General features: G+C 34.6%; 2 protein-coding genes across 2 annotated transcripts in view; one reads left to right on the top strand and one right to left on the bottom strand.

The window, feature by feature from the left end:
* Positions 1 to 27,531, bottom strand: part of LOC132543612 (pre-mRNA-splicing factor ATP-dependent RNA helicase PRP16-like) — a 37,027-nt gene continuing 9,496 nt past the window's right edge. The window contains exons 12-25 of the mRNA XM_060207126.1: positions 27,248 to 27,394; positions 26,626 to 26,899; positions 24,785 to 24,940; positions 24,363 to 24,463; positions 24,002 to 24,048; positions 23,173 to 23,335; positions 21,611 to 21,775; positions 7,788 to 7,936; positions 6,926 to 6,980; positions 5,174 to 5,308; positions 4,549 to 4,674; positions 4,056 to 4,151; positions 3,136 to 3,254; positions 1 to 2,849 (exon numbers count right to left, since the gene is read on the bottom strand). Of these exons, the coding sequence (XP_060063109.1) occupies positions 2,765 to 2,849; positions 3,136 to 3,254; positions 4,056 to 4,151; positions 4,549 to 4,674; positions 5,174 to 5,308; positions 6,926 to 6,980; positions 7,788 to 7,936; positions 21,611 to 21,775; positions 23,173 to 23,335; positions 24,002 to 24,048; positions 24,363 to 24,463; positions 24,785 to 24,940; positions 26,626 to 26,899; positions 27,248 to 27,394 (1,818 nt within the window). The 3' untranslated portion in view covers positions 1 to 2,764. The remainder of the gene's footprint in view (positions 2,850 to 3,135; positions 3,255 to 4,055; positions 4,152 to 4,548; positions 4,675 to 5,173; positions 5,309 to 6,925; positions 6,981 to 7,787; positions 7,937 to 21,610; positions 21,776 to 23,172; positions 23,336 to 24,001; positions 24,049 to 24,362; positions 24,464 to 24,784; positions 24,941 to 26,625; positions 26,900 to 27,247; positions 27,395 to 27,531) is intronic.
* Positions 17,721 to 19,379, top strand: LOC132543616 (uncharacterized). The gene has a single exon (XM_060207131.1). It carries the CDS (start codon positions 17,721 to 17,723, stop codon positions 19,377 to 19,379), a length of 1,659 nt encoding a protein of 552 aa, XP_060063114.1.

Below are 27,531 nucleotides of genomic sequence, written 5' to 3'. Positions count from 1 at the left end.
TAATGTTTCCAATATTTGTTTATTTGATATTAAAATCCCACTCATACTGACAAGCACACAGGTCCAGCCATTGTCTCTCTCGACATGTTATATTACGAGTAGAAGACTAATTTTGATACATCTACTAAATGTCTGTATGTATAGATTGACTTCAAGACAATTATTTCTGGAATATGTAGAACACTCAACATTTTGTGAGTATGTCAGCATTCCAGCAAATAGTGAGAAGGAAATGTCCAAAGTAAGTCAACTTCTGTTTTATCATACTGTGTATTTCACTTTGTTACACAATGTTATACCATTAAGTTTAGGAATGAACAAGTGCTATTAACATTTACCCAGGAAGTGATGTATAAGGAAGTGAATGCTGCTCTTAATGATGTGGTACATATGGTTGATCTGTCTTTTTATAGTTTCAGCCAATTTAAGGATGGAAGGAAGGAAAAGAGATATTTGAAAATCAAATCTGATGGCAGAACTGCGGAGTATTTTAAAGATTTGTGTGAAAAATACATCCTTTTTGTTTTCAGCTTTTGGTAGAACGACAAAAATAGTGAACCGTGACATGACAGATATGTTATAACATATACCTACCATTTGTGTGAGAATCATCCTCTACAGGCTATTTAAATAGATATTGTTAAATTAGAAATGTATACAACAAACTTTGATTGTAGTCATTCTGTGCTTTATTGAGCACAATAATTTCAATATATCCAAATCATTTATGTCACATTTCAAACGTAAACAAAAACATCAAAATTGTTGGGGTAATTCTGAACGATTTGATAACATTAGTGAAAATATATAACTAAAACCAGTTATTTCACATTTCAGAAAATAAAATTATTTGTAATAGTGATTCTACACACAATGATATGAATAATGTATATCTTCTTTATACCAGGAGCATAATATGACTGCCAGACTCCAGATTTAAGATCAACATCATATGACAATTAATAAAGAATAGAAATATCCACAGACATGGAACTATTGCCTGCTTTCTAAACTGTGCACCAGGCAACATCTGACAAATAGGCACCCTAGGAAACTACTATTATGTATAAAGAAAATTTCTAGAGAAGGAATGAAATACAAAATATAAGCTTTGTTTAGGTACACAATCAATCATTCCTTTCTGACATTTTCATTCTGACCAAAATACAAAATGTTGTAAATATACAACTTGACAACCTTAACATACAAAATGATGTTTACCTAAAGTATGCTCAATAGCAAATTTTACACACAGAATGGTGTTTACATAATGTATACTGTAGAAAACTTTACACACAGAATGGTGTTTACATAGAGTATACTGTAGAAAACTTTACACACAGAATGGTGTTTACATAGAGTGTACTGTAGCAAATTTTACACACAGAATGGTGTTTACACAGAGTATACAGTAGGAAACTTTACACTCAGAATGGTGTTTACACAGAGTATACTGTAGCACACTTTACACACAGAATGGTGTTTACATAGAATTTACTGTAGCACACTTTACACACAGAATGGTGTTTACATAGAATTTACTGTAGCAAATTTCCCACACAGAATGGTGTTTACATAGAATTTACTGTAGCAAATTTCCCACACAGAATGGTGTTTACATAGAATTTACTGTAGCAAATTTCCCACACAGAATGGTGTTTACACAGAGTATACTGTAGCACACTTTACACACAGAATGGTGTTTACATAGAATTTACTGTAGCAAATTTCCCACACAGAATGGTGTTTACACAGAGTATACTGTAGCACACTTTACACACAGAATGGTGTTTACATAGAATTTACTGTAGCAAATTTCCCACACAGAATGGTGTTTACATAGAATTTACTGTAGCAAATTTCCCACACAGAATGGTGTTTAGGTAAAGTATACTGTAGCAAATGGTGTTGTAATCCATCCAAACTGACAGGGTTTAGAGAGAAAACGTCAACCCTATTTTGTACAGAAATCTGCTCAAGATACCCAGCTGTCTTGGAATACAATATATAGCTATGTGCTGGATGCATTACTCTTTACTGAAGAACTGGATGAAATGGGTAAAAATCATTGTCAATCAGAGAAACACATTATAATCAACACAATCATTATACAATTATATAAGCCTAGTCTCATAAGCAATAGCGTTATTTACCAGTATTACATTTAGTAATACCATACTGAACCTTAAAACATTGTTCTAGTATCAGTTTTTACGCCAATTAAAAGATTCATTTAGAAGTCTATTAATGATGATTTATTTTCACATAACATCACAGGTAGATGATTAAAGGTAGCACATTAATTACCCTTGGAATGAATTCACTTCTTTGGTTCTAGTAGCATTCTTAATTTACATGTAGTTTACTGAAAAATATTCTGGGAACATTAATTGTTCTCTCAGAAATAAAAATATCCAAAATTGTCCCCATGCCCAGAAAAACTCATCCGGCCAATTTTTATTTTGAACAGAAATGTTGTACATTGCAATCGACCCTATTCAGTCTTCTGGAGCATCAAAATCAAAATAAGTGTCCTTGAAGTAATTCCATAAGGCCAAAGGATACACTTTCTTATACTAAAGGATATGGTCAGTCCTTTATTGTACATTTGAAAGCATCTATACAGACTTTGACATTTTACACCTATATACAAGTGAAGGCTTGCAGTCACTTCTTCACTATGTATCACTTTAGTCACTTTAGTAATGCTGCATTCCTGAAAAGCACACCTGATGGGTTTCCATGAACAATAGGTTTGGATATGTCAAATACCAAACTTGGCTGGAGTGCGTCGTGGCGTGTATGCAGGAGTGCCAGGATCTCTCAGGCCGGGTGTAGCTATGTTAGTACTGAAATAATGGAACCATCATTACAAAAAAGGTCTTGATGTACAGTAATCAACTTCTTACACTTAAATTTCCACAATCTCGATTCATCACTAGAATATATCATCATGGGAGATTTTCTCCCGAGAGAGAGGACATTACACATTATATTTCATTATTTTGAAATAACATTGTCTCAAATCTGTTTAAGCTTGGAGAAACAATATCAATACCCAGTGTCTTACAGAATATGTCTGACCTTATCTTAAATGGTCAAAACAGATATCATAGCCTTATAAAAATACTTTACCCTTTGCCAGTCAGGTTCTTAGCATCTTGGTGTTCTTTCCGAGCACGAATCAATTCTTCAGCACGTCTCATTTCCTCCTCCATGGCATTCATTTCCTCAACCGCAACTTTCTTTCTTTCCTATAAAATATTTCCTTAATTACTATATAACAAATAGTATCAATTTCCTCCCTTTACATAAAAGAGGTCAGTTACAATTCAATGTATAATGTACTATTGTTTTTCTTTCCTGACAAACACAATAAAATTCACTCAACTTGATATACTACTTTTGAAAGGAAAATTTTGTTTAGTTGAATATAGATAATGTACCAGTCTTGAAATGGTAATAGTTGTGTAAATTCACACACCGTATATTCTTTGAAAATATCAACTTGTTGCATAAGGTTGATAATAATTGAGTCAGTACACCAGTTTATAAGATTAAACTTTATTTATTTACAGCAATTTTGAGTTTGTGTACCTACTTCATAATGGTAATAATATTTCAGTCTGTGTATCCATTGTACAAGGATGGTATTGCAGGAGTACTTAAACTTTGAAATCAAACTTTATTTATCTTATTACAATTGTGAAACAAAATAATCCAACTTAAAATATTCACTCTTGCTGGCCTGGATGGCACTGTGCAAGGGGTGTTACTGTTGGAGGAAACTGGAGGACATGGGGAAATCCCATGTGGTTGGGGAGGTGACCCCATACCTTTTCACAACCATTCAAGGAATCAAACACTTAGGTGAAAGGCAGGTGATATTTTTTGATTTGGTATGCCTGTTACAGAATGGTGATATTGTTTGAGTTAGTTTACATGTATGAGAATGGTTACTTTGTTTGAGAAGGTTTGCCTGTGGTGGGAAGGTGATACAGTCTGAGTTGGTGTACCTATTGTGGGAAGGTGATATTGTGTAAATTTCTATATACCTGTCTAGTTTTGGAAGGATCCTTGATACTGTAAAACATTGGTCCTAACTCAGCTAACCACTGACCATCTACTGACGTCACACACTGCATATATTCCTGTATTAAACACAAATGATATAACTTACAGTACTGCAAGACATCGGCTTCCTGAATATTTCTATAACCTATGTTCTTTACACTGAAATGCTGCACAGAATGTTTGAATCCATGATCATATCCATCAGGATTTAAACATTATATATAGGAAGAAATGATGAGATATAATTGTACAGAAGTAGCAAAGCAAAATCTTCATAATTTCTTCAATCCTGAAAATAACTGAATGCCATTTTCAGGTTTTCATGAATTTTTGACAAGAGATTTGTTAAGTTGAAGCTATTTAGATCAGAGATAAGGAAAATTAACCAAGAATATTTTGACCTAAGCCTTTGCTTTAATCTGCAGAAATAACCCTAAGAGAAGGTATGTGGTATTTCAGCTCTAATCGACATACCTTGGCTGTCATGACGAGTTCATGATAGACAATATAGTCTGGGGTATAACCCATACCAAATAAGGCACTGGTTGGATGGAGGTGACAAGGCATCCCTGTCCGCACATTTACGTATTCTCCAATACCCTGTAAAAACAACATTGTTAAGCCTCATCATGTTTTACCCTACAAGAAACTCAAGACACACATATCCTCTGACAGATGAGCTTATCAAAGTGACCTACAATATACTGGTAATCTTAATATCATTTATCACTATATTTGTGTGTAGTGAAATAACACAGTTTTCTGACAAATATATTGTGAAAAAAATACAATGCTGTACTTTATGAAGTCCCAGAAAACTTTTAACGGGTGTGAGACATATTTTCAATAATTTTTCAAACTGAAACATGAAAAGAAACAGACAAGATATTGTATATGTATGTTTTACGCTTACCTTTGTAACATTTTATTTTTCTGATCTAATTATCATTATTTCAAGTAAATAAAGCAACAATAAAGAATCCTGTTGATCTAGAATTCTTGGAAAACCAATAGAAAAGTTATGAATCAGGTGTGTTAGAGATAGTTTGAACGTTGTATGTAGTGTTTTTTTACTGGAAAGTGTTGGCCGATAACTAACCTTAAGCCGAGCAGCCTGATGGAAGTAGGAAGAACAGATACACTTTCTTACGATGTCCCAATCATTGCCTGTTGAGATGAGCTCCATTTTCTGCTGGTCCATGATCTCCTTCAACTGCTGGCGCACTTCACGTACCTTAATGTACAGAAACATCAACTGCACAACTCGGTGTATAATTTCGATAGAATATCATACATTAACACTTCATCTTGATGTAAACTAGAATGTCTGACATTAGCTCTAAATCTTGATGTACAAAAGAATGTCAGACATCAAGTGTTCATCTTAATGTACGATAGAATGTCAGACATCAAGTCTTCATCTTAATGTACGATAGAATGTCTGACATTAAATCTTCATCTTAATGTACAATAGAATGTTGATATCAACTCTTCATCTTAATGCACAATAGAATGTTGATATCAAGACATTTCTTTTATTACAAAAAATGTAGAATGTTCTTGTACGCCTTAAACTGGATATCGTTATCAAATGAAGAAGGAATTTTTATGTTTTTATTATTCCAAAAATTTCCCATGATACAACTTTCAAACCATTTTAAATATTTCAGACTTGTATTTCCACATAAACGCTTAAAATAATCTTTTGCAGGTCAAGATAATTTTTTAACCAATAAAAAATTGGGAAGTTCTCAGTCTGTTCAGCAATAGGAAGTCCAGAGATCCAGCTGTTCATGGCTAATCACATATGTAAGCTGTTGGGCTCTTCACTTTGCCATTTAGAAATCATGAAGTGGACTCTTAAATAATCAGTAGAAAGATGAAAACATGTCACTTATATGACCTTTGACTTTAAGTTGAAGACAAAAATATGCTAATTACAGGACAACTTGGTTGTATTGCCACAGGTTTTACTACCAAACACCGGTATTTCCATCAATGTTATCAGAACAGATTTCCCTACACTTAAATGCACTAGTTGTAACATCAAACTCACATACTACTAATTGCCACAACAGTTTTATAAATATCCCTTTGTGTTAACTGAATAACACAGCCACAAAGTCACCAAATGTAACTGCGATATGGTTATTGAATTTATAACTGTACAATCTGTACACTACTACATTTGAATGTGTATTTATATATAAGAGGGTGACACCTATTACACACAATTTTTGTTAAAGTTTCCTGACTTCATTATGAAGCAGCTGATGATCTTATGTTTTTTTCATATTGCAAGTTGTGTTGCTTATGTGCATGCTTAGATGTAACAGGTAAATCCTCAAGTCTAGCCCACAGGATAAGGCATGTCAAAATGTCCTTTACTGGATTGAATGCTGATGAAGAAATATATGTGCTGTTTATTTACTAATTAATGTATAAAAATATGTAAATTTTTGGCATTATTAACATTGATCCAACAACATTCACAGGACTCAAAAAACTTGTACAAAATCACAATGGAAGAAAGGTTGTGGTATACTGAGAATACACTGAATAGTGCCCTATACACCTGTATAAAAGTATACCAAGGTACTGCAAATTAATCAAGACATTTCTTATTATTTCAAACTGACAGATTGACAAAATGTAAAAAATGGTGGAATCCACACTAACGCAAAAATCTAGTCATCTAGAGGTGTGAAATGAAACTCACTATATACTGATCATCAAAACTTCAGGTAACAAGGATCTACATAATATATAATTTTGTACCTTTAAACTGAAGAATAGCTGATGAATTTTAACCCCTAATTATTTTTAAGTCAAACCAAACACTATTGCATACCTTTCTCATGGCTTTGATATGAATGAAGTGCTCATTGCACCAGGAGGCTGAATACCTGAAAAAGAATTAGCAAATCTACTTCAATTTCTTGTTATTTATTTTATTTTGTATATCTGATCACTCACAAAATCCAAAGGCTGTAACTGGGACCAATGGGAAACTTTACATGAAATTTAAGAAAGATCCCAGCTAGTACTTCTCAAGAATTAACAAGAATGATTTAAGAATAGACTGTGGACCATGAACACAGGGTGATTTGAATAGCTTACCTAATGTTGGTATGCTAAAAACACATCAAGTCACTTATAAAAGTCACAAATGTTTGCTAGTCAAGTATGTACATAAACCTACTGCTATATAGAGCAAATTTAATACTGGAAGAAAAATACCCTGAGTGAATGTTTCCCTGTACACCTACCATAGACACAGGATTCTGTGAATAATTTTTTTTCTGTGAATAAATTTTTTTCTATTTCTTTTTTTAAAATTTTTGATAAATAAATTACCATGAATTTACCTTCCAACACTTAGATATGAACCCATTCAAGGTAGTAATAAACTTTATGCATCAGTTAATGACTGAAGTGAATCGTCAAAAACACCACAGAGAAATGAATATGCTATGAAGTTATTGTGTACCTCTAAAGAATTAGTATTTGGATACTTAATTTTGTTTCAGATACAATCACATTTTATTATACATTAACTAATACAGATATTCTTATATTTTTTGTGAATTAGCTGTGGATATTGAAGAATAAACGAAGACACATCAAAGACGCTTCATTTTATCTTGTATGTGTGGTCTGCAACACCATACATACAACACATTATTGACATAATGATTCTAATGTTTACTTACGAATTTCGTTTCCACTGTTCGTAGACGTTGAGGAAGGTCAGATGGTCACTCTCTGGAACCTGAAACTTTTCTCTCGCAGCATCTGAATCCTCTTCCCTACCCTTAGGACGGTAGAAAATGGCAGGCACTGACAACATGGATACAATGATCTGAAATGATCAACACAATACTTTATTGATATCTGTATTAAATATAAAGTCAGTGAGATCTAACTAATACTAAAGAATGGTTATTACAGTAGCTTGTAACAATGTTTCTCAGGGATAAGGGCTTTTAGGGTATGCTGTCATACTACAACAATATACTACTGTACAATCCTTCATCCTTAGAAACACTGTTACAGGCCCCTTTAATCATTATGAGGTGTGGGGCACCATGCTGGTGACTACATCAATGAACAATTTCCAGGAAGCCCACCATATGCAGCCAGACTAATTGGGGTAAAGAGTCTTTCCCTTGGACATTACCAACGTAGCATTTAGCAGTCAATTTCTCAGCTTAGGTGGGGTTGTCCGAACACGAATCCTCGAAGAGGCCTTCATTTGGTCACCATGGCAACCATATTTTTTTCATTGAATTTGTTAACCCCCTAAACCTTTTTATACCAACTTTTAACTTATTCAGATAACATTTCAATTTTGACCAATCAGGAGTCGCAAATGTGTTTCCATGGTAATGGTTTTGGAACACCTAGCATGTCAAATGTAGGCTACATATCTACACAGTCCCTAACATCCCTGTATAGTTTCAATGAAATCAGTAAACAACATTAGGGGAAGTTTGGAAAAGATATGTCTAATCATTGGACTGATAAGGTTACCATAGCAACCAAATGACAATGATTCTGAAAATGGTACCATTGTAAATGGCTTCCCTTTTCAGCACAATTGGACAATTTCCCAATTTCGACCAATCAGTAGCCTTCACCATGTTTCCATTGCAACGTTTCTGGAAACACCTGATATTTCAAATTACAAACAATGATAAGTTACATCACTTGACCAAGTTTCAATAAAACTGATGACAGGATAGATGAGTTACAGCCATTACATCAAAACTTGTCTACAGTGATCTGGTTACCATGGCAACCCAAATTTCTGCTAAAAACAATTCCTCCAAGCAGCATATATCTCCCTTACTTCGATGTGGTGGGTAGGGGGTATATAATAAAATGTCGCGGGTATGGAGTGTCAAATCACACACACACACACATACACCTTGCATCTCCACCTGTGGTTGTGAATCTTAAGGCTAATGCTCTCCTGATACAAGATACAAGAAATTTTCTGTCGTATACAATAAAAAATGTAACATTAGCTCAGAAGAGCTATTATCATGACAAACATAAAAATAAACTGACAGCTATCGAGTATCGTGCTCCTCGCCACAGTTTACCTACAGAATGTGAAGAAGTGTGAAGAAAAATACAAAATAGCCAGAACATCATAAGTGGAGGATTTATACTACAATGTCATGATTTCAAATTCTTGTTTTGTGGGTGCTGTAATCAAAATACTAAAAAAGATGTCCCAAGATCACAGAAAGACAGAAACAGTTTAATGTCAAGATGGTTCACAAATATTCATATAAATTACATACTACCATCTCTTTTTATAAGATGGGTTGTTTACTTCTGCTCACATCATTCAAACCAGTGAAGTCGAAAACCTAAGCTTTCCATATATAGACAGTGATACAGTGAGTTGAAACTAAGTAAACATAAGTTTAGAAACTGTAGTTAGCAAACGACAATAGAATTACACAAACTGTCATTAAAGTCCTAGTTAAGTTTACAGTACAAGATAGTAATTAACATAATGCTATAAAAATCATGTTCATCCTGAAACGTAAATTCCTTATTAATGTAAATAAAATATAATTTAAATTCTTTCAAAAATGGTTTCAAGTTCAAGACTTTTATGACCTTGATATAAGGATATCTTTAGAGGAGGCCTGTTCCAGTAGAAAACTGGTTAGCAGGAAATTGTTCATTAGAAGCCTCATTCATTTAGCAGGGGCCTGTTCAGCAGGAACCTCTTCAGTAGAAGTCTGTTTCAGTAGAAAACTGGTTAGCAGGAAATTGTTCATTAGAAGCCTCATTCATTTAGCAGGGGCCTGTTCAGCAGGAACCTCTTCAGTAGAAGTCTGTACCAGTAGAAAACTGGTTAGCAGGGACCTCTTCAGTAGAAGTCTGTTTCATTAGAAGACTGGTTAGCAGGAACCTGTTTAGTTGGAACCTCATCAGTAAAGCGTGTTTAGCAGGCACCTGTTAACAGGAGCTTGTTCAGTAAAACCTCTTTTGAAAGAGCCTGTTCAGTAGGTACCTGTTTTGCAGGGGCATATTTAGCAGCAGTAACCTGTCTAATAGTGACCTGTTACTGAGAGGCCTGATTTGTTCCCAGGAGATTGTTTATAGGGGATCTGTTTCTGAGAGGCCTGTTTTGTTCCTAGGAGATTGTTTATAAGGGGTCTGTTTCTGAGAGGCCTGTTTTGTTCCTAGGAGCTTGTTTATAAGGGGTCTGTTTCTGAGAGGCCTGTTTGGTCGGAGCTTGTTTATAAGGGGTCTGTTTCTGAGAGGCCTGTTTTGTTCCTAGGAGCTTGTTTATAAGGGGTCTGTTTCTGAGAGGCCTGTTTTGTTCCTAGGAGCTTGTTTATAAGGGGTCTGTTTCTGAGAGGCCTGTTTGGTCGGAGCTTGTTTATTATGGGCTTGTTTCTGAGAAGCCTGTTGGGCAGCTTGTTTATTAGGAGCCTATTTCTGAGAGGCCTGTTTAGAGGAGCGTGTTTATTAGAGGTCTGTTTCTGAGTAGCTTGTTTTGTAGGAACCGGTTTCATAGAGACCTGTTTGGTAGGAGCTTGTTTATTAAGGGCCTGTTTCTGAGAGGCCTGTTCAGCAGGGACCTGTTTAATAGAAACCTGTTTTGTAGGAGCTTGTTTATCAAGGGCCTGTTTCTGAGAGGCCTGTTCAGCAGGGACCTGTTTAATAGAAACCTGTTTGGTCGGAGCTTGTTTATTAAGGGCCTGTTTCTGAGAGGCCTGTTCAGCAGGGACCTGTTTAATAGAAACCTGTTTTGTAGGAGCTTGTTTATCAAGGGCCTGTTTCTGAGAGGCCTGTTCAGCAGGGACCTGTTTAATAGAAACCTGTTTTGTAGGAGCTTGTTTATCAAGGGCCTGTTTCTGAGAGGCCTGTTCAGCAGGGACCTGTTTAATAGAAACCTGTTTTGTAGGAGCTTGTTTATTAGGGGTCTGTTTCTGAGAGGCCTGTTTTGTTCCTAGGAGCTTGTTTATTAGGGGTCTGTTTCTGTGAGGCCTGTTTGGTAGCAGCTTGTTTATTATGGACCTGTTTCTGTGAGGCCTGTTTAGAGGAGCTTGTTTAGTTGAGACCTGTAGAGTTGGTGTATGTTTAGTAGATGAACATTTTCAGCAAGACAATCCACTTTATATGCAAGATCAGGAACACAAGAGGGTGCACCCAGATAAAGCAAACAGTTCATGTGACTCAAGCAAATATTGTAATTATATGCTTACACACTACTACAGTACCTGAACCTCTATCTAATTGGTTTATATCAAGTTATCAGGATTTAATCTTTACCCACCACTTGTTCTGTGACTGCTTCCTGCTGGTATTTTACATGGAAAAAGTAATTTCTGCTTTCAAAGTGACAGGTAAATGAAATTTTGCCAGGCCTTGATCTGTACTATAGTGGGCCTGCAATTTCATCAGCCATTATGAAAGAGCGACTTAATATAATATTGTTTTGAAAAAGATGAAAATAAAAACATGAGGACAGAATTAAGACTGAATTAGATATATAGTTTCTGGTATATTACTTCCTTTGATTATTGAAAATTGCACACAACTCATCCATCAGTGATAGCTTTGAGACTTTTGCCTATCACTTGATTAAAATCTAATTACTGGTAGGTGTTAACCTTGTTATAACCATACCATATGTTGCAAATAAATATTATTACAATATGTGATGAATGGCAGTAATCTTGGAACCCAGTTAACAAACAGCTTTAACTCTGGACCAGTTTGTCATACTAGAGTAATCTTGGACCAGTTTGACAAACTAGAGTAATCTTGGACCAGTTTGACAAACTAGAGTAATCTTGGACCAGTTTGACAAACTATAGTTATCTTGGACCAGTTTATGAAACTATAACAATCTTGGACCAGTTTATCAAACTATAGTAATCTTGGACCAGTTTGACAAACTAGAGTAATCTTGGACCAGTTTATCAAACTATAGTAATCTTGGACCAGTTTATCAAACTATAGTAATCTTGGACCAGTTTGACAAACTAGAGTAATCTTGGACCAGTTTGACAAACTAGAGTAATCTTGGACCAGTTTATGAAACTATAACAATCTTGGACCAGTTTATCAAACTATAGTAATCTTGGACCAGTTTATCAAACTATAGTAATCTTGGACCAGTTTATCAAACTATAACAATCTTGGACCAGTTTATCAAACTAGAGTAATCTTGGACCAGTTTGAGAAACTAGAGTAATCTTGGACCAGTTTGAGAAATTAGAGTAATCTTGGACCAGTTTGACAAACTATAGTAATCTTGGACCAGTTTGAGAAACTAGAGTAATCTTGGACCAGTTTATCAAACTAGAGTAATCTTGGACCAGTTTGACAAACTAGAGTAATCTTGGACCAGTTTGACAAACTAGAGTAATCTTGGACCAGTTTGACAAACTAGAGTAATCTTGGACCAGTTTGAGAAACTAGAGTAATCTTGGACCAGTTTGACAAACTAGAGTAATCTTGGACCAGTTTATCAAACTATAGTTATCTTGGACCATCAAACAGCTGTAATCTCAGCCAGCTTAACAAATGGAAATGATCTTGAACCAGGGTAACAAAATGCAGTAACCTTAGACAAGTAAGTTATCATATAACATTCTTGACTGTAAAGATATTACTCTTAAACTACCCAACTATTATTTAAATGTCAGGACAATCTATCATATTTCAGGGAGATAATGCTAGCCTAACGTTGGAGGCTGATGAACATGACTCCAGTGTAAATTACGTATTCATGAGATAAATGTATATACATTACCGGGGGTAAGAATTATCCTGGAGTTTCAATGACAAATTTTTCAGGGAACAAGTACTACTACATACATTCACTGAAGACATGCTACTTTTTTGCAAAGTGATATACATGTATAATTGAAAGAGTATAATTAACCAACCTAAATGTACACAAAACATCCACAAAATCAGTGTCATCACATCGACATGTGCGACATATAGGTGCTCAAGATGTTGTAAAATAATCGCCTGAAGATGACCGTTAGACTTGAAGACGGACGTTAGACCTGAAAATGGTAGGGAAAACAATAGTTGTTTTGTTGAACTTATTTATCCAAGTATAATACATTCATATATGGACTGAGGGACTGGAAAGTGGTTCCGTGTCACTGTTTGTGTCCTGTCATATATTGACCGTCATCAGCAATGTTTAAGTACCACAGTGGATGCTTAAAGTGTTTCCCTATACAAACATTCAGGTAATAAGGAATACCAGAAATAAACGTTCAGTACACGTATAGTTTTATGACCTCACATATCAATTAGCAAACTCAACATCACCTCAAACATATAGGACAGGTAAGGATTTTATCACCAGAAGGCAAGAACAATATGAAAAAAAGATTGTAATAATACTGGTCATACTTAACCAGAATATATCACATATGTACTCTTAACAGGAAAATCTCCTAGATTCCTTATTTAGAGATTGTTTCCTTGTCTCCTGGGCATGCAAAATAAATGAAAATATTTCAATTTGCATACCAGTGGACAAACATTCACTTTTCTTTGGTACATCAATCATTTTCTTATTAATTAATAATCATGTGCATCCCTACCACTACCTTCCCCTCATTTAAATTCCTTATTACAGGGGGAAAAAAAGACCAATTAAAAAAATGAGCATAGGCACACTGAGTCCACATCTCTACCATATCATCTTCTTCTTCTGATCTAAATCTATTGATGGGTTAATCTTAAAGTATTCTGGAGAAATTTTGCACATAGCTTTTTATTTCAAAAGTTGTTAAGGATGACCTTTGACCTTGACTGATGACCAATAAAAGATTAGCAAGTGTAGACCTTGGCAAGTTGAAGCTATGGTGTTAATGCAAAGTAAAACAGTCAAGGGCTTTTATGAGATATAATGAAAAAGATTTTGATTTGAGAAATAGTCATTGGTGACCTTTGACCTTTAACACTGACTGAAGATCATCAAAATCAGACCAGATGTAGACCTTGGTGGGGGTGATGCTGTGTTGTGAATATGGATTAAATCTGTACATTGTTTCATGAGATAATATCTTGTATACAAGCTTTTCATTTAAAAAATGGTCAAGGATGACCTTTGACCTTCAACCTTGACCAGTGACTATCAAAATATAATCAGGAGTAGACCTGTGTAGGGTGATACTATGTTGTGAATATGATCCAATTTAAAATGAGTTAACTAGATAGATATTTGTAAATTTCAGGTGTGAGACAAAGATGTTATATCTCCTTGTCTGTCGTTTCAGTTTGGAAATATTTAAAAATGTTTCTATGAAGAAAATGAAGGTACATGTAACAAATAAAGATTATTACTCCTTTGTAGAACACAGACAGGTCAACAAGGCCTTGCTATGTGGCTGGAAATTTTTCCTCCCCCAGTTATTGCTCGGAAACTGATTTTTCCTATTCATAGTAATAGTGACCTTGTCCTTTGACTTTCAAAACTATTAAGCAATCTTAAGCAAACAATTTAAGTAAGGAAGTACTGTAAGAAGTTCAGGCTAGATTGGCCAAAGCAAACTCTAGTTTTTCTCACAGAAATTGATTTTCTATTTACAGTAACAGTGACCTTGACTTTGACCTTCAAAACTGTAAAGCAATCCTATGCAAACAAATTCAGTAAGAAAATACTGTATGAAGTTCAGGTTAGATTGGCCAAAGCAAACTCTAGCTTTCACAGAGAAACTGATTATCTATTTATAGTAACAGTGACTTTGACCTTTGACCTCTGAAGCTGAAAAACCATCCCATGCAAGCACTTTTTCAATAACAACTATACATTGACCTGAATATTTTTGGAACTTAAAAATGAAATCTAAAATCCTTATGAAATTATCTAAAATAGGTTTATTTCAAGTATTGAATAAGGGTGCAGGCTTGTGAAACCATTCAGATAATCTAGGAGAAATGATCGCCTGTGGGTGAAACAGCTTCATCTGATACCATCAGCTGATATACCTCTGACCTCAGTACTACAAGTGAATGATAAACAAAGAGGTTTCTTTCCGTACACATACAAATGGATGTTGATATGTTTTGCACACCACCTTGGCCTTCAGCTGTGAACACCACCCTTAGCGTTATTTAGATCCACATACTTATACATTTAGTCTCAAAAGTAAATGAAACGGTTGAATGGAAAGCTTGCCTTTTGGGAATCTATATATGTAAATCATTACAGTAATACTGGGAATCAAGCCCACCAGTGTTAGCGGTAAGTGTACTTATACACTCTGCATCATCACATAAACATGAAAAAAAGTATTTATTTTCTAAACACAATTCAAATAAACAAAAAAATTGTCAAGGCGATGACTGCAGGAAGTATTTTAGATCAAAATCTTTGATAATCACTACAATGTAACATTCTGTTCAATACTATATGTAAGATAAAGACTAATTTGAAATTTGAGTGATGAATTACTGCTAGTAAATTAAAACACTTTGAAATGATATTAGTTACTAATATTTATAATAACTCTACAAATTTTTGATGAATCATGACCTAAAGGAAAAACTTCCAACATTTTCTAAAGAATACATGAAATGAGCCTATATTGTTTTACAATGTCCTTCAGACAGTATGCACACCCAGGAACCATTGACCTTAGCTTTGAACACCACCCTTAACTACCCAACACACGGCACTAATTTGACCTACAAAATGAGATAAACATGCATAAATGCTAAAACCTGTTGTCCTCATTCATGCATAACCCTATCACCTGTGCCCTATAATAAGATGTAGGATGTGTTGAATCGGAGGACAAGAATTTAAAATGACCTAATTACAGAAATATCCTGTGGGGAAGAGTGGTCAGATAGGTATTAAGATCTTCATATATTAAAAGGTTTTTTATACTTGGGTAGTACAGAGAGGTCAAAACATTCATAACAAAAGACCTCACAGTACAGAAATAATGCTATTGGTGTCACAAAGACTTTACACCTCACAGTACAGAAATAATGTTATTGGTGTCACAAAGACTTTACACCTCACAGTACAGAAATAATGTTATTGGTGTCACAAAGACTTTACACCCAACAATACAGAAATAATGCTATTGGTGTCACAAAGACTTTACATCTCACAGTACAGAAATAATGCTATTGGTGTCACAAAGACTTTACATCTCACAGTACAGAAATAATGCTATTGGTGTCACAAAGACTTTACACCTCACAGTACAGATATAATGCTATTGGTGTCACAAAGACTTTACATCTCACAGTACAGAAATAATGTTATTGGTGTCACAAAGACTTTACACCCAACAATACAGAAATAATGTTATTGGTGTCACAAAGACTTAACACCTCACAGTACAGAAATAATGTTATTGGTGTCACAAAGACTTTACACCTCACAGTACAGAAATAATGCTATTGGTGTCACAAAGACTTTACACCTCATAGTACAGAAATAATGTTATTGGTGTCACAAAGACTTTACATCTCACAGTACAGAAATAATGCTATTGGTGTCACAAAGACTTTACACCTCACAGTACAGATATAATGCTATTGGTGTCACAAAGATTTTACATCTCACAGTACAGAAATAATGCTATTGGTGTCACAAAGACTTTACACCTCACAGTACAGAAATAATGCTATTGGTGTCACAAAGACTTTACACCTCATAGTACAGAAATAATGCTATTGGTGTCACAAAGACTTTACACCAAACAGTACAGAAATAATGTTATTGGTGTCACAAAGACTTTACATCTCACAGTACAGAAATAATGCTATTGGTGTCACAAAGACTTTACATCTCACAGTACAGAAATAATGCTATTGGTGTCACAAAGACTTTACATCTCACAGTACAGAAATAATGCTATTGGTGTCACAAAGACTTTACACCTCACAGTACAGAAATAATGTTATTGGTGTCACAAAGACTTTACATCTCACAGTACAGAAATAATGCTATTGGTGTCACAAAGACTTTACATCTCACAGTACAGAAATAATGCTATTGGTGTCACAAAGACTTTACACCTCACAGTACAGAAATAATGTTATTGGTGTCACAAAGACTTTACACCCAACAATACAGAAATAATGCTATTGGTGTCACAAAGACTTTACACCCAACAATACAGAAATAATGCTATTGGTGTCACAAAGACTTTACATCCAACAATACAGAAATAATGCTATTGGTGTCACAAAGACTTTACACCTCATATTACAGAAATAATGCTATTGGTGTCACAAAGACTTTACACCTCACAGTACAGAAATAATGTTATTGATATCACATTTACCAAACCTTTGCACATTACCAAACATAAACATTGCTATTGATGCCACATGTGTATTCAAGTGAATAACGTCATGTTCCCCGATGAGAACAAGGTCAAGAACACTGGAACCACCAGACAAACTAAAGAGCATTTAACACATTTAACTTCAAATCACACAAAAAAAAAAAAAAAAAAAACAGAGGGTTTCACAGCTAGATCATTGTAAACTATTTGAACATCAAATTCTGTCTTTGACAAAAATCACACCATGGATTTTTTTCATTAACAAAATATCAACACAGCAAAAACCTTGTTCTGATTTTTTGATTTGTTTTGTTTTTTAGATAAGTCATGAGGTGGTTATCAGTGGAAGCATTTATAATCCTGCTTGGAAGCAACATTGTAGCATCCAATTCAATCTGTCCAAATGATCTGTCGGCATATTGTGAATGTACAACCCAATCCAACCAAGTCTACATCTCATGCCTGTATCCTGATCCTTTCAATGTTACAAAGATATTGTCCACACCATTGGACAAGTTACAACCATCATGGATCATTCAATATTTTGGAATACCAAACAACAGCTTGATAGATCTACCTGATGATTACTTTGACGGCTTTCACACAATATCCGTTTTAGATGTCAGCAGTAACCATTTTACCTCTATACCAAAGGCCTTGAATCAATTATCTAAAACCACAGAGATAAATCTATCATTGAACCGGCTGGTCTCTCTCAACATTTTGGATTTATCAGGTTTTAAAAGTCTAAGGAAATTAGATCTTTCAAACAATAGCATAACTGATGTAGTTTTGACAACACCGGGTGTAACCATGCCAACACTTAGGGAAATTAACCTGAATTCTAACAATATAACAAACTTTGACTCAAGATCTCTTCTAACTTTTCCAAATCTGAGAAATCTGATCATGTCAAAAAACCCAAACTTTGAAGCCATCAGTGATGTAGAGTTTCCAGAACACATGTCTGCCATGAGATTGGAATCCAATAGGATAAAGACAATTGATGTTTGTAAATTCCAGCTTCTGAATGACCTTGAAAGCCTGAATCTTAATGACAATGATTTGGAGTGTACCTGTGATTTCTTCAGCCTATCTTTCTGGGTGGAGGCAAATCGCGATGATGGCTTAGTGCATGAGGTGCATGGGACAAAACCAAACTGGGACTGTCTAGAAAATGGCATGACTGTCAATTTATCAGATTTCGGAGCTCGAATGTGTAACATTACCAGCATTTTATTAACAACAAACATGTGTGCAGAAATCCAACCAGTTCAACTGCCTATCATCTCCGAATTTAGGGTAATCATCACATCAGCTGAAAGTGAGAACATTGTCCTGGAATGGGACTCGCCAAACACAACAATTTTGTATGGATTTGTTGTGATAGTCAGCTCTGATGATGAGCCATTGTACAAGTCTGCCATTCTGCACCCAGATACATTATCTCACTCTGTACAAGGGTCTGATGTGAAGTCGGGTAACTTTAAGGTCTGTGTACAGGTTTTACTGTATAATGATACCATAGTCGGTAAGGAAGACTGCAAGACAATTCATATCTTCTCCTCACAGATTATAGTTGGGATACTGGCTGGAGTTGTCTTCATTGTACCATTCATGGCCATACTGTTCTGTATCATACGACTTGATCGCAGAAACATCAACCAATATTTACATATACAAGAAGAACTTAATTTTGATGCAAATAAAACTGATGCTGAGTCTGGAACCAAAGCTGAAAAGGACAGTCGTCAAACTGATGAGAAAAAGTCAACCACCAACTCGACCCTTTCCTTCGCACCCTCAAAGACATTACCCCCAGTGACAAGTACGGCGTCAGAGCCTGCAGCAGCAGAGTCGGGAACGCTTAACCCAAGCTTTGTAGATGGGGAGAAAATTACAGCTAAGGAGCCTGAATCTACCATATACATAACTAAAATACCTGTAACACATGATCCAAAGTATGGTGCCATCTCATCACATTAATCTAAGCCATTCTGCTATTGGTCTATACAAGATCTTATAACAAAGGCTATTTTGGCTAAGGAAGAGTCACTTCTTGTGTGGTTTCACTAAGCTTCTTTGATAGAGTATTGCAGTATGAACAACTTTTTTTCTCTTAGTAGTTGTATGTTTTGTCATATACTCAGGATTTTCATAACAGTCAAATTCTAAATGCCATTCTTGTGTATTGGAAAAATGAAAAATTGAACTTGTATTTTGATACAAACATATTTATTTTCAAGTTGGGTCTTTTTAAATGATTATTTGTGTTAAAGGAGTGGACCAGCACGGCTTGTACATGGTGCTAGATATAGTTTCTGTCATTCAGCTTCTAGTACATGCTTTTTTGGCTCAGTTGGTAGAGCTGTGGATTATCATGGCAAGGCTCTTGGGTCAAATCCTGTGGGAGCACTTTGTTGGAATGTAATCTTTCAAAATTGACATACAACATACTTGTATTGAAAAGATTTTCTTGTCACATTCTGTGTATTTTTATAAGCATTGTCATAGTGCAGCTAAAAAAGATATTAAGGTTTTGTCAGGCTACAATTTTAAAAATATCAAAATGATGCTGTTACCTTTATATACACATAAAATAAAAGTTTTCTAATCTGTTGCAATGTCAGACTGTCCACTTTGAATTACATTGTATGTTAGACTTATTAAGAGATTTCATTGTACATTTTATAATATTACTACAGGACTTAAATTAATCAAGAAATTTCTTTCCATATTTGATGATTTTTCTCCTCCATTGATTTGGTATTCAAAGATTGAACAATTGACAATACTTGTATAGTATTAAATGTTTTAATACTTTGTATATACTTTAAACGTTTTTGTGGAGCTCAATCTTCATGGTTTTTTTAATAAACACTTTTTTATATACACTTGGTTTTGTGAATAAGTATAGCTCAATAAATCCACTTATACTTGATTTAACAGTTTGTGACATGATGAATTTGTGTGAATACTCCCAGACCAACAAAAATAAATCCCTCACAAATATTAATAATTTTACAGTATACATATGTAATTTATGTAGAACAATAATGTCAGGGAGAAGGTATTTACTGGAGTGTGTAGAAAATGCTTGAATAAATTTGATTTTGAAGTTAGAACAAATACAGGTACAGTACGGCTTTGGTTCATGAAGAATTGATAGTTTATGCATATTTTATGCATTTCAAGAACATTGAAAATTTTGGACATATTACGACCTCTTTCCATCACCAAAATAAGAAACCTTTGGATAATATGTGTTTTTTCTTCTTTTTTTTTCTAATGCAATGAATATTTCCTATTTTGATAAATGCCAAACATAATCATTATTTGCATTATAATCCAGAATATATAGGGCATTGGGGAACATTGGAGGTGGGTAAGGGTTATTTTCAAACTAATACTATAGTTGTAAATATTGATTTGACAACTTATCAAATTAAACTATTAATAACAAGTGTAGCTGACAACTGCCTTGCAAAGTTTCATAGAAATCCATACACTGATAAATATGGCGGAATTGGAAAAACAAAATACAACCTCTACCCCTCCCCCACTCCATCCCCTCAAGAAATAATAATAAAAAATTAAGTTTTTAGTAACAGAATGGTCAAGATAAAGATATGTGATTATCAGTAATGTTTTTAAACTCCTATATTGATGACTACAAATAACTTACTACTGCAATTTGTAACTGCTTCTAAGATTTGTCATTTACAAATATTATGAGAGACCCACTTTCACACTTGGAGAGACTGTAATGAAGCAGGAATCTTACACACACAAGAACACAACAAATCTATTTTCAATCTACAAACTTACGTTAAATTCAAAGGAAAAGTCAAAGGAACATCTCTTTTTTTGTTGTAGTTACTGTAACATCTAACCATTTACTATGTAGAAATATCAATTTTACTACAATCATAACTCAGCATACATTATCAAGACGCATAAGGCTAGACAAGTTGTGAAGAAAAAGAAAATAATATAAATTCCTCCCATATTTAAGATACACATTACTATTTGTTCTGTGTTCTATTATGTTTATCAGCAATAAGCCCATGTCTGGTAATAAGCCCATGCCTGGTAATAAGCCCTTGCATATCTATTACCATTCAGCAGAATTACCTACAAACACCATTTACCTGACCGGAATTTCTATTTGAGCCCCGTGTAGGGTAAATACAGGACAAATTATAAAGACTACTCACTAAAATTTCTGCACTGCAGCACATCTCAAGGGAGATAATCAACATCTTAGATAGAGCTGGATCAAGTGGAAACTCGACCATTTGTCGACCAAGTGGTGTCAGAGATCCTGTGTTGTCTAAAGCACCAAGGATCCATAACTGATACATGGAATTCAGGATGTTGTCCTGTAAAAATATTGATTTCAAACAAGTGTTAAATAAGTATCTGATGCAGAGACACAAAGAGCATTGTGGGAATTCTTTGATTCACAAACACTCTGGAACCCTATCATGTTCATTGTAACTTGTCAATGTCTTTGTAACTGATCAATATGTGTTTCAATATATGTTGGGCAGGTGTAGTACAAATAGATCAGGGAGTATTTATAATATTCCCACGCTCTTTCTCATCAGTTAGTCTGTATGATGTAGATGATTAGCTAACCAATCTCAGAAAACATATTTCCACGCTCTCTCTCATCAGTTAGTCTGTATGATGTAAATGATTAGCTAAGTAATCTCAGAAAACATATTTCCACACTCTCTCTCATCAGTTAGTCTGTATGATGTAAATGATTAGCTAACTAATCTCAGAAAACATATTTCCACACTCTCTCTCATCAGTTAGTCTGTATGATGTAGATGATTAGCTAACTAATCTCAGAAAACATATTTCCACGCTCTCTCTCATCAGTTAGTCTGTATGATGTAAATGATTAGCTAAGTAATCTCAGAAAACATATTTCCACACTCTCTCTCATCAGTTAGTCTGTATGATGTAGATGATTAGCTAACTAATCTCAGAAAACATATTTCCACACTCTCTCTCATCAGTTAGTCTGTATGATGTAGATGATTAGCTAAGTAATCTCAGAAAACATATTTCCACACTCTCTCTCATCAGTTAGTCTGTATGATGTAGATGATTAGCTAAGTAATCTCAGAAAACATATTTCCACACTCTCTCTCATCAGTTAGTCTGTATGATGTAGATGTTTAGCTAACCAATCTCAGAAAACAATCTCAGAAACAGTAATATAAATTTCAAATCTGAACAGATGGTACTTTGTCCATGGTTCAACATCAACTATATAAATATGAAATTTTATTTATTTTAAAACAATTGCAAAACAAGATATACACCACTTTTTGGCCCAGATGGAGCAGAGTAGGGGATCTTATTGTTTGATGCATAACAATGTCAATCATAGAATGATCTAAAAAAGCTCTTATTTATAAGAAATCTAGTTTTGACAGTTCTCACTGTCATGTAAAAACATTAGTAAATATGAAATAAATGTGTGCAAAATTGTTCCTACCCATGTAAAGTTTCATTGCTAGACGAATTTGCAGATGTTACAAAATGCAACCTTTGACCCTTTCAAGCTGAATGATGATCACCTTTATAATTAATTGTTGGATAAGTATAAAGTAAGAAAGGACAGAGATATATAACATATAACACCTTCCTTACAACCCCAGCATAATGGCGAGGACATAAACATTGGAGCTCTTGGGGGGAAAAGACTTTAGGCTACCAAAAATTTGAACACATATTGAAGAGGAATAGTATAAACACACACCTGAGGAGGGGGATCCATAAAATGGAACTGAAGCAGATTCTGTACTCCGAGAGACTTCAGGAGAAGAACAACATTAGCTAGGTTAGTCCTCTGTATCTCCGGAACTGTAGAGGTGAGCATCTCATTCTTGTACTGTCTCTGGGTGTACAGGCGATAGCAGTGACTGTAAACAACACATAATATACTGTCTCTGGGTGTACAGACAATAGCAGTGACTGTACTACAACACATAATATACTGTCTCTGTGTGTACAGACGATAGCAGTGACTGTACTACAACACATAATATACTGTCTCTGGGTGTACAGACGATAGCAGTGACTGTAAACAACACATAATTTACTGTCTCTGGGTGTACAGACAATAGCAGTGACTGTAAACAACACATAATATACTGTCTCTGGGTGTACAGACGATAGCAGTGACTGTACTACAACACATAATATACTGTCTCTGGGTGTACAGACGATAGCAGTGTCTGTAAACAACACATAATATACTGTCTCTGGGTGTACAGACGATAGCAGTGTCTGTAAACAACACATAATATACTGTCTCTGGGTGTACAGACGATAGCAGTGACTGTAAACAACACATAATATACTGTCTCTGTGTGTACAGACGATAGCAGTGAATGTAATACGACACATAATATACTGTCTCTGGGTGTACATGTATAGATTTTTAATATCAATATGTATGATAAGCATTAGCAGTGTCTACACGTAGTGTAAACTTATCATTCTAATTCAACAACATTTTTCTTTAGTAAAAGGTATAACTGTTATGTTAAAAGGAGGATGATTTCTATGTTCAGTGTTGTACATACCCTGGACCTGTCCTTCCTGCCCTTCCTGATCTCTGGTTGGCATTGGCCTACAAGCAGAATCAGTAAACAGCTAAGTAGAAAAGTCTTTACTCAAAACTGGGTGTACCAGATAAAACAAATATGTGGCAGTTGTAACCATGCATAAGTCTGAATAAAGTAAAAGATCCTGATTCATAATCAGATTATAACAATGGTCAATTATTAAAAAACATTGCCACATACACAAACTGAAATATGGCTTTCCATGCATGATGAACATATAGTAAGAACAGACAAACTGTGGCTTCTAAAACTAATCAGATGTTGTTTCTATATCATGAATGACAGGATTTAAATGTCCTATATATGTATGTATAATTACCTGACTTATGGGGTAGATTGACAGAGCATCCATACCAATCTTTGGGTTGAATACTTTTAGTTTACAGTATCCAGCATCCACCACAAACATAATACCATCAACTAAATAAATAAAACCAGAATTTAACCATAATATTAGGAAAAAGAGAGAGAGAAAAAAAAATTGTGTTACAAAACTCACATGTAAATTATCATCGAATTTGATTGAAGTGTCCTGGCAATTGTTTCACACACCATATTAAACCCATCAATCACACTAAAACAGCAAAACTTAAGAATAAATAATAGAGAAATACTTCACAAATATAGCATAACAGATAACAGCTATTCTAACCATCTTGAAGAGAAGCTAGTCGTCAATTATTTTAATCCTTTAATGAAATGCTTCATTATTTGCTAAAGTATTTTGATTTTTGTACCTACCTGTAAGTGAGGTCTCTGCTATATTAGTAGCCACCACACACTTTCTCACACCATCTGGAGCCTTTTGGAATATCTTAGCTTGAAGGTCACTGGGAAGTTGGGAGTAGATGGGCAGGATGGCAAGTGGAGGAGCATCATCCAGCTCACCGAGGCGTTCTACAACAGGTTAATACAATAAAACATTGGCCGGCATAGGCACAATCTAGTCCTTAGCAAGATTGCTCACTCATTGAATGTATAAACTTCAAACGTACCGAGTGACTGAAACATTCCTTACTTTAAAAAGTTTAACTTTTTCTTGTATCTTTCATATATTCAGAAAAAATTTCAGGTTCTTACAAGTTTGACCATGAATTTACAAATTTTGGCGAACTTTTTTTCACAAATATTTCTGCTAGAAATAAATGGACAAATATTCTGATCTTCCCCAATTTCTTCTTTTCAAGTCTGAATCTCAAAATTTTAAGTTACTCAGTGTCATTAAAAATACCAAATAGTTGCCTGTATTAATATAATAATATTGTAACACCAAATTGCTGGTTCATCATCTGAAATTTATCATGGTAGATGTCATAAGTTTGTCCTTTTACTGCTCGTTAAGGTCATAGAAAAATAGAAAAGAAATGGTCCATCAACACATGCAGCACTTTAATCATTTCCTTACATAACTCCCTATCAAGTTTGGTGGTTGTACAGTGGAACCTACTCATCATTATAACATCTGATGTTATATTATACCTCTTATCATATTTTTTCCAAGTACCAAATATTCCCTTTATCAAAAATTTAAGATAAAATGTTATAATTATGATATAGATATTACGATAAAGTACAGCATGATATATTGGTTATTATATATTTTTCTGTTCTTTCATAAGCTGTAACCCTAGGCTATTAAAAGTGTCCGTATCTGACACCTGGGCTGTTCCTTGTAGACACTAATTATCCACTAATTATCACCCCAAGCACCCCAAGGTAGCCTGTCCCACTTGTTCACAGTAAGTTTAACCCCTCGCTGTCAGTAAACAATAGATTAAGTTGCCTACCTTTGTAATTCATAGACTCTACAGATTAGATAAATAAGTCAAAACATTCAAACAGAAATAGATATTGGGAAGTATAAACTGGCTATCAATTTTTTCTAACAGCTATTTAGTATCAAATTGGTACAGTGCAAAGATACTGATATAAGCAATGATTGTTAGATCAGAAAATTCTCCTATTTAACAAGTGTTGTATTTTTAATAACCACACAACATCCATTAATCTGCTAGAGTTCAGTTTAACATTTCGTTATCTAGACACAACAGTATGGTGCCAGAAATAGCTTGATGTTCACACCAGTGTCATATTTACAATTGTGTAGTGATTTACTTGCAATAATCAATATTTTCAAAATCAAACGTGGTTACTTCTGCAGGTGGTTAATTTCCCAGTGTCGATAAGCAAACTGTACTGATGGGGGCTATTTCCTCAATCAATGTTCACATATCAAAAGTTTATTTCACTATATAGGTTATACATAACAAAAACATAGGCAAAGGGTGAAATTTACATGACTAAACAAAATATTTAACATATTTAGTGTAAATTTCCTTCAGAATAACTTTCCACATTTATAGTATACCAATTATTATATTCTTTTCTGTTCAATAGAATATCATAATGAGTGGGTTTCATTGCAACACCTTAACAGATACACTACAAACAGCAATGAATCCAACAGATAACTTACATATTTACAATAATTCAGGTGATAGTGACATAAAAGAACAGTACTCCTTTAATTCCTATCTCATTTAGATTTATCAGAGAATATAGATTAACAGTGTAAGGTTTACCTGTGATTAATTCACAGGTCACTTCAATATCTTCTTGTCCAGGCATGAAGATCAGTATATCCCCATCCATCCCCTGAAGATGGACCTGTAATGCCTGCTTGACCGCTGAGTCCACATAATCCTCCACTGTGTTCTTACTGAAGAACAGTTCTACAGGAAATGTCCTACCAGGGATCTCAAACACAGGCACATTACCAAAGAATTTAGAAAACTTGCTTGAATCCATAGTGGCAGAGGTAACAATCAATTTCAAATCATGACGTCTAGAAATCACCTGAAAGACAGCAAGAAAGGAAATTCTGAACTTGACATAAAACAATGTTTTAAATATTAGGAATCAATGCAGGATAATAAACTTCCTGCACTTTCTGTCACCTTTCATCATTACTTCACATTTTGCTATCAACTGAAAGTAATATATACCATTTTACCAATGATAATTTCATTAAGATTTATTCCCAAGTTAGTAACATCATCAAATAAGAATTCACCAAATCAAATACATCATGTCTGAGAGTCCTCTAAACTGAATGGATGCTGGAAGGTGCAACGTGATTAACATCATGAAAAACAGTTAAATTTTGAATAACTGAACCATCACCTTTAAAGTGATATAACCTACCTCTCGTAACAAACCAAACAGAACATCTGTGTTGAGTGATCTCTCATGAGCTTCGTCCATGATAATGGCACTGTAATGGTCCAAATCCGATTCACGGAGAGACTCTCGAAGCAGAATACCATCTGTCATGTACTTTATAATGGTTTTCTATAACAGAACACATTGTAAAGATTAATGATAAAAGTAACTACCTGCTATCAGTGTCCTAACATTATTATTAACTCAATGTAAAAATACTGTTTTCTCCATAAAATGGGAGAAGTAAGGGTAATACACAGGTCTTT

This window comes from Ylistrum balloti, unplaced genomic scaffold (genome assembly GCF_031769215.1).
Source record: "Ylistrum balloti isolate Yb309-2 unplaced genomic scaffold, AGI_CSIRO_Ybal_v1 Utg369760, whole genome shotgun sequence".
Classification (NCBI taxonomy): Eukaryota; Metazoa; Mollusca; class Bivalvia; order Pectinida; family Pectinidae; genus Ylistrum; species Ylistrum balloti.
The sequence above is the reverse complement of the archived record's forward strand: the minus strand, read 5'-3'. Positions and strand labels throughout refer to the sequence as shown.

Bases quoted from the DNA above. Each gene is read 5' to 3' on its own strand.
- LOC132543616 (XM_060207131.1), top strand. From the start codon at position 17,721: ATGAGGTGGTTATCAGTGGAAGCATTTATAATCCTGCTTGGAAGCAAC.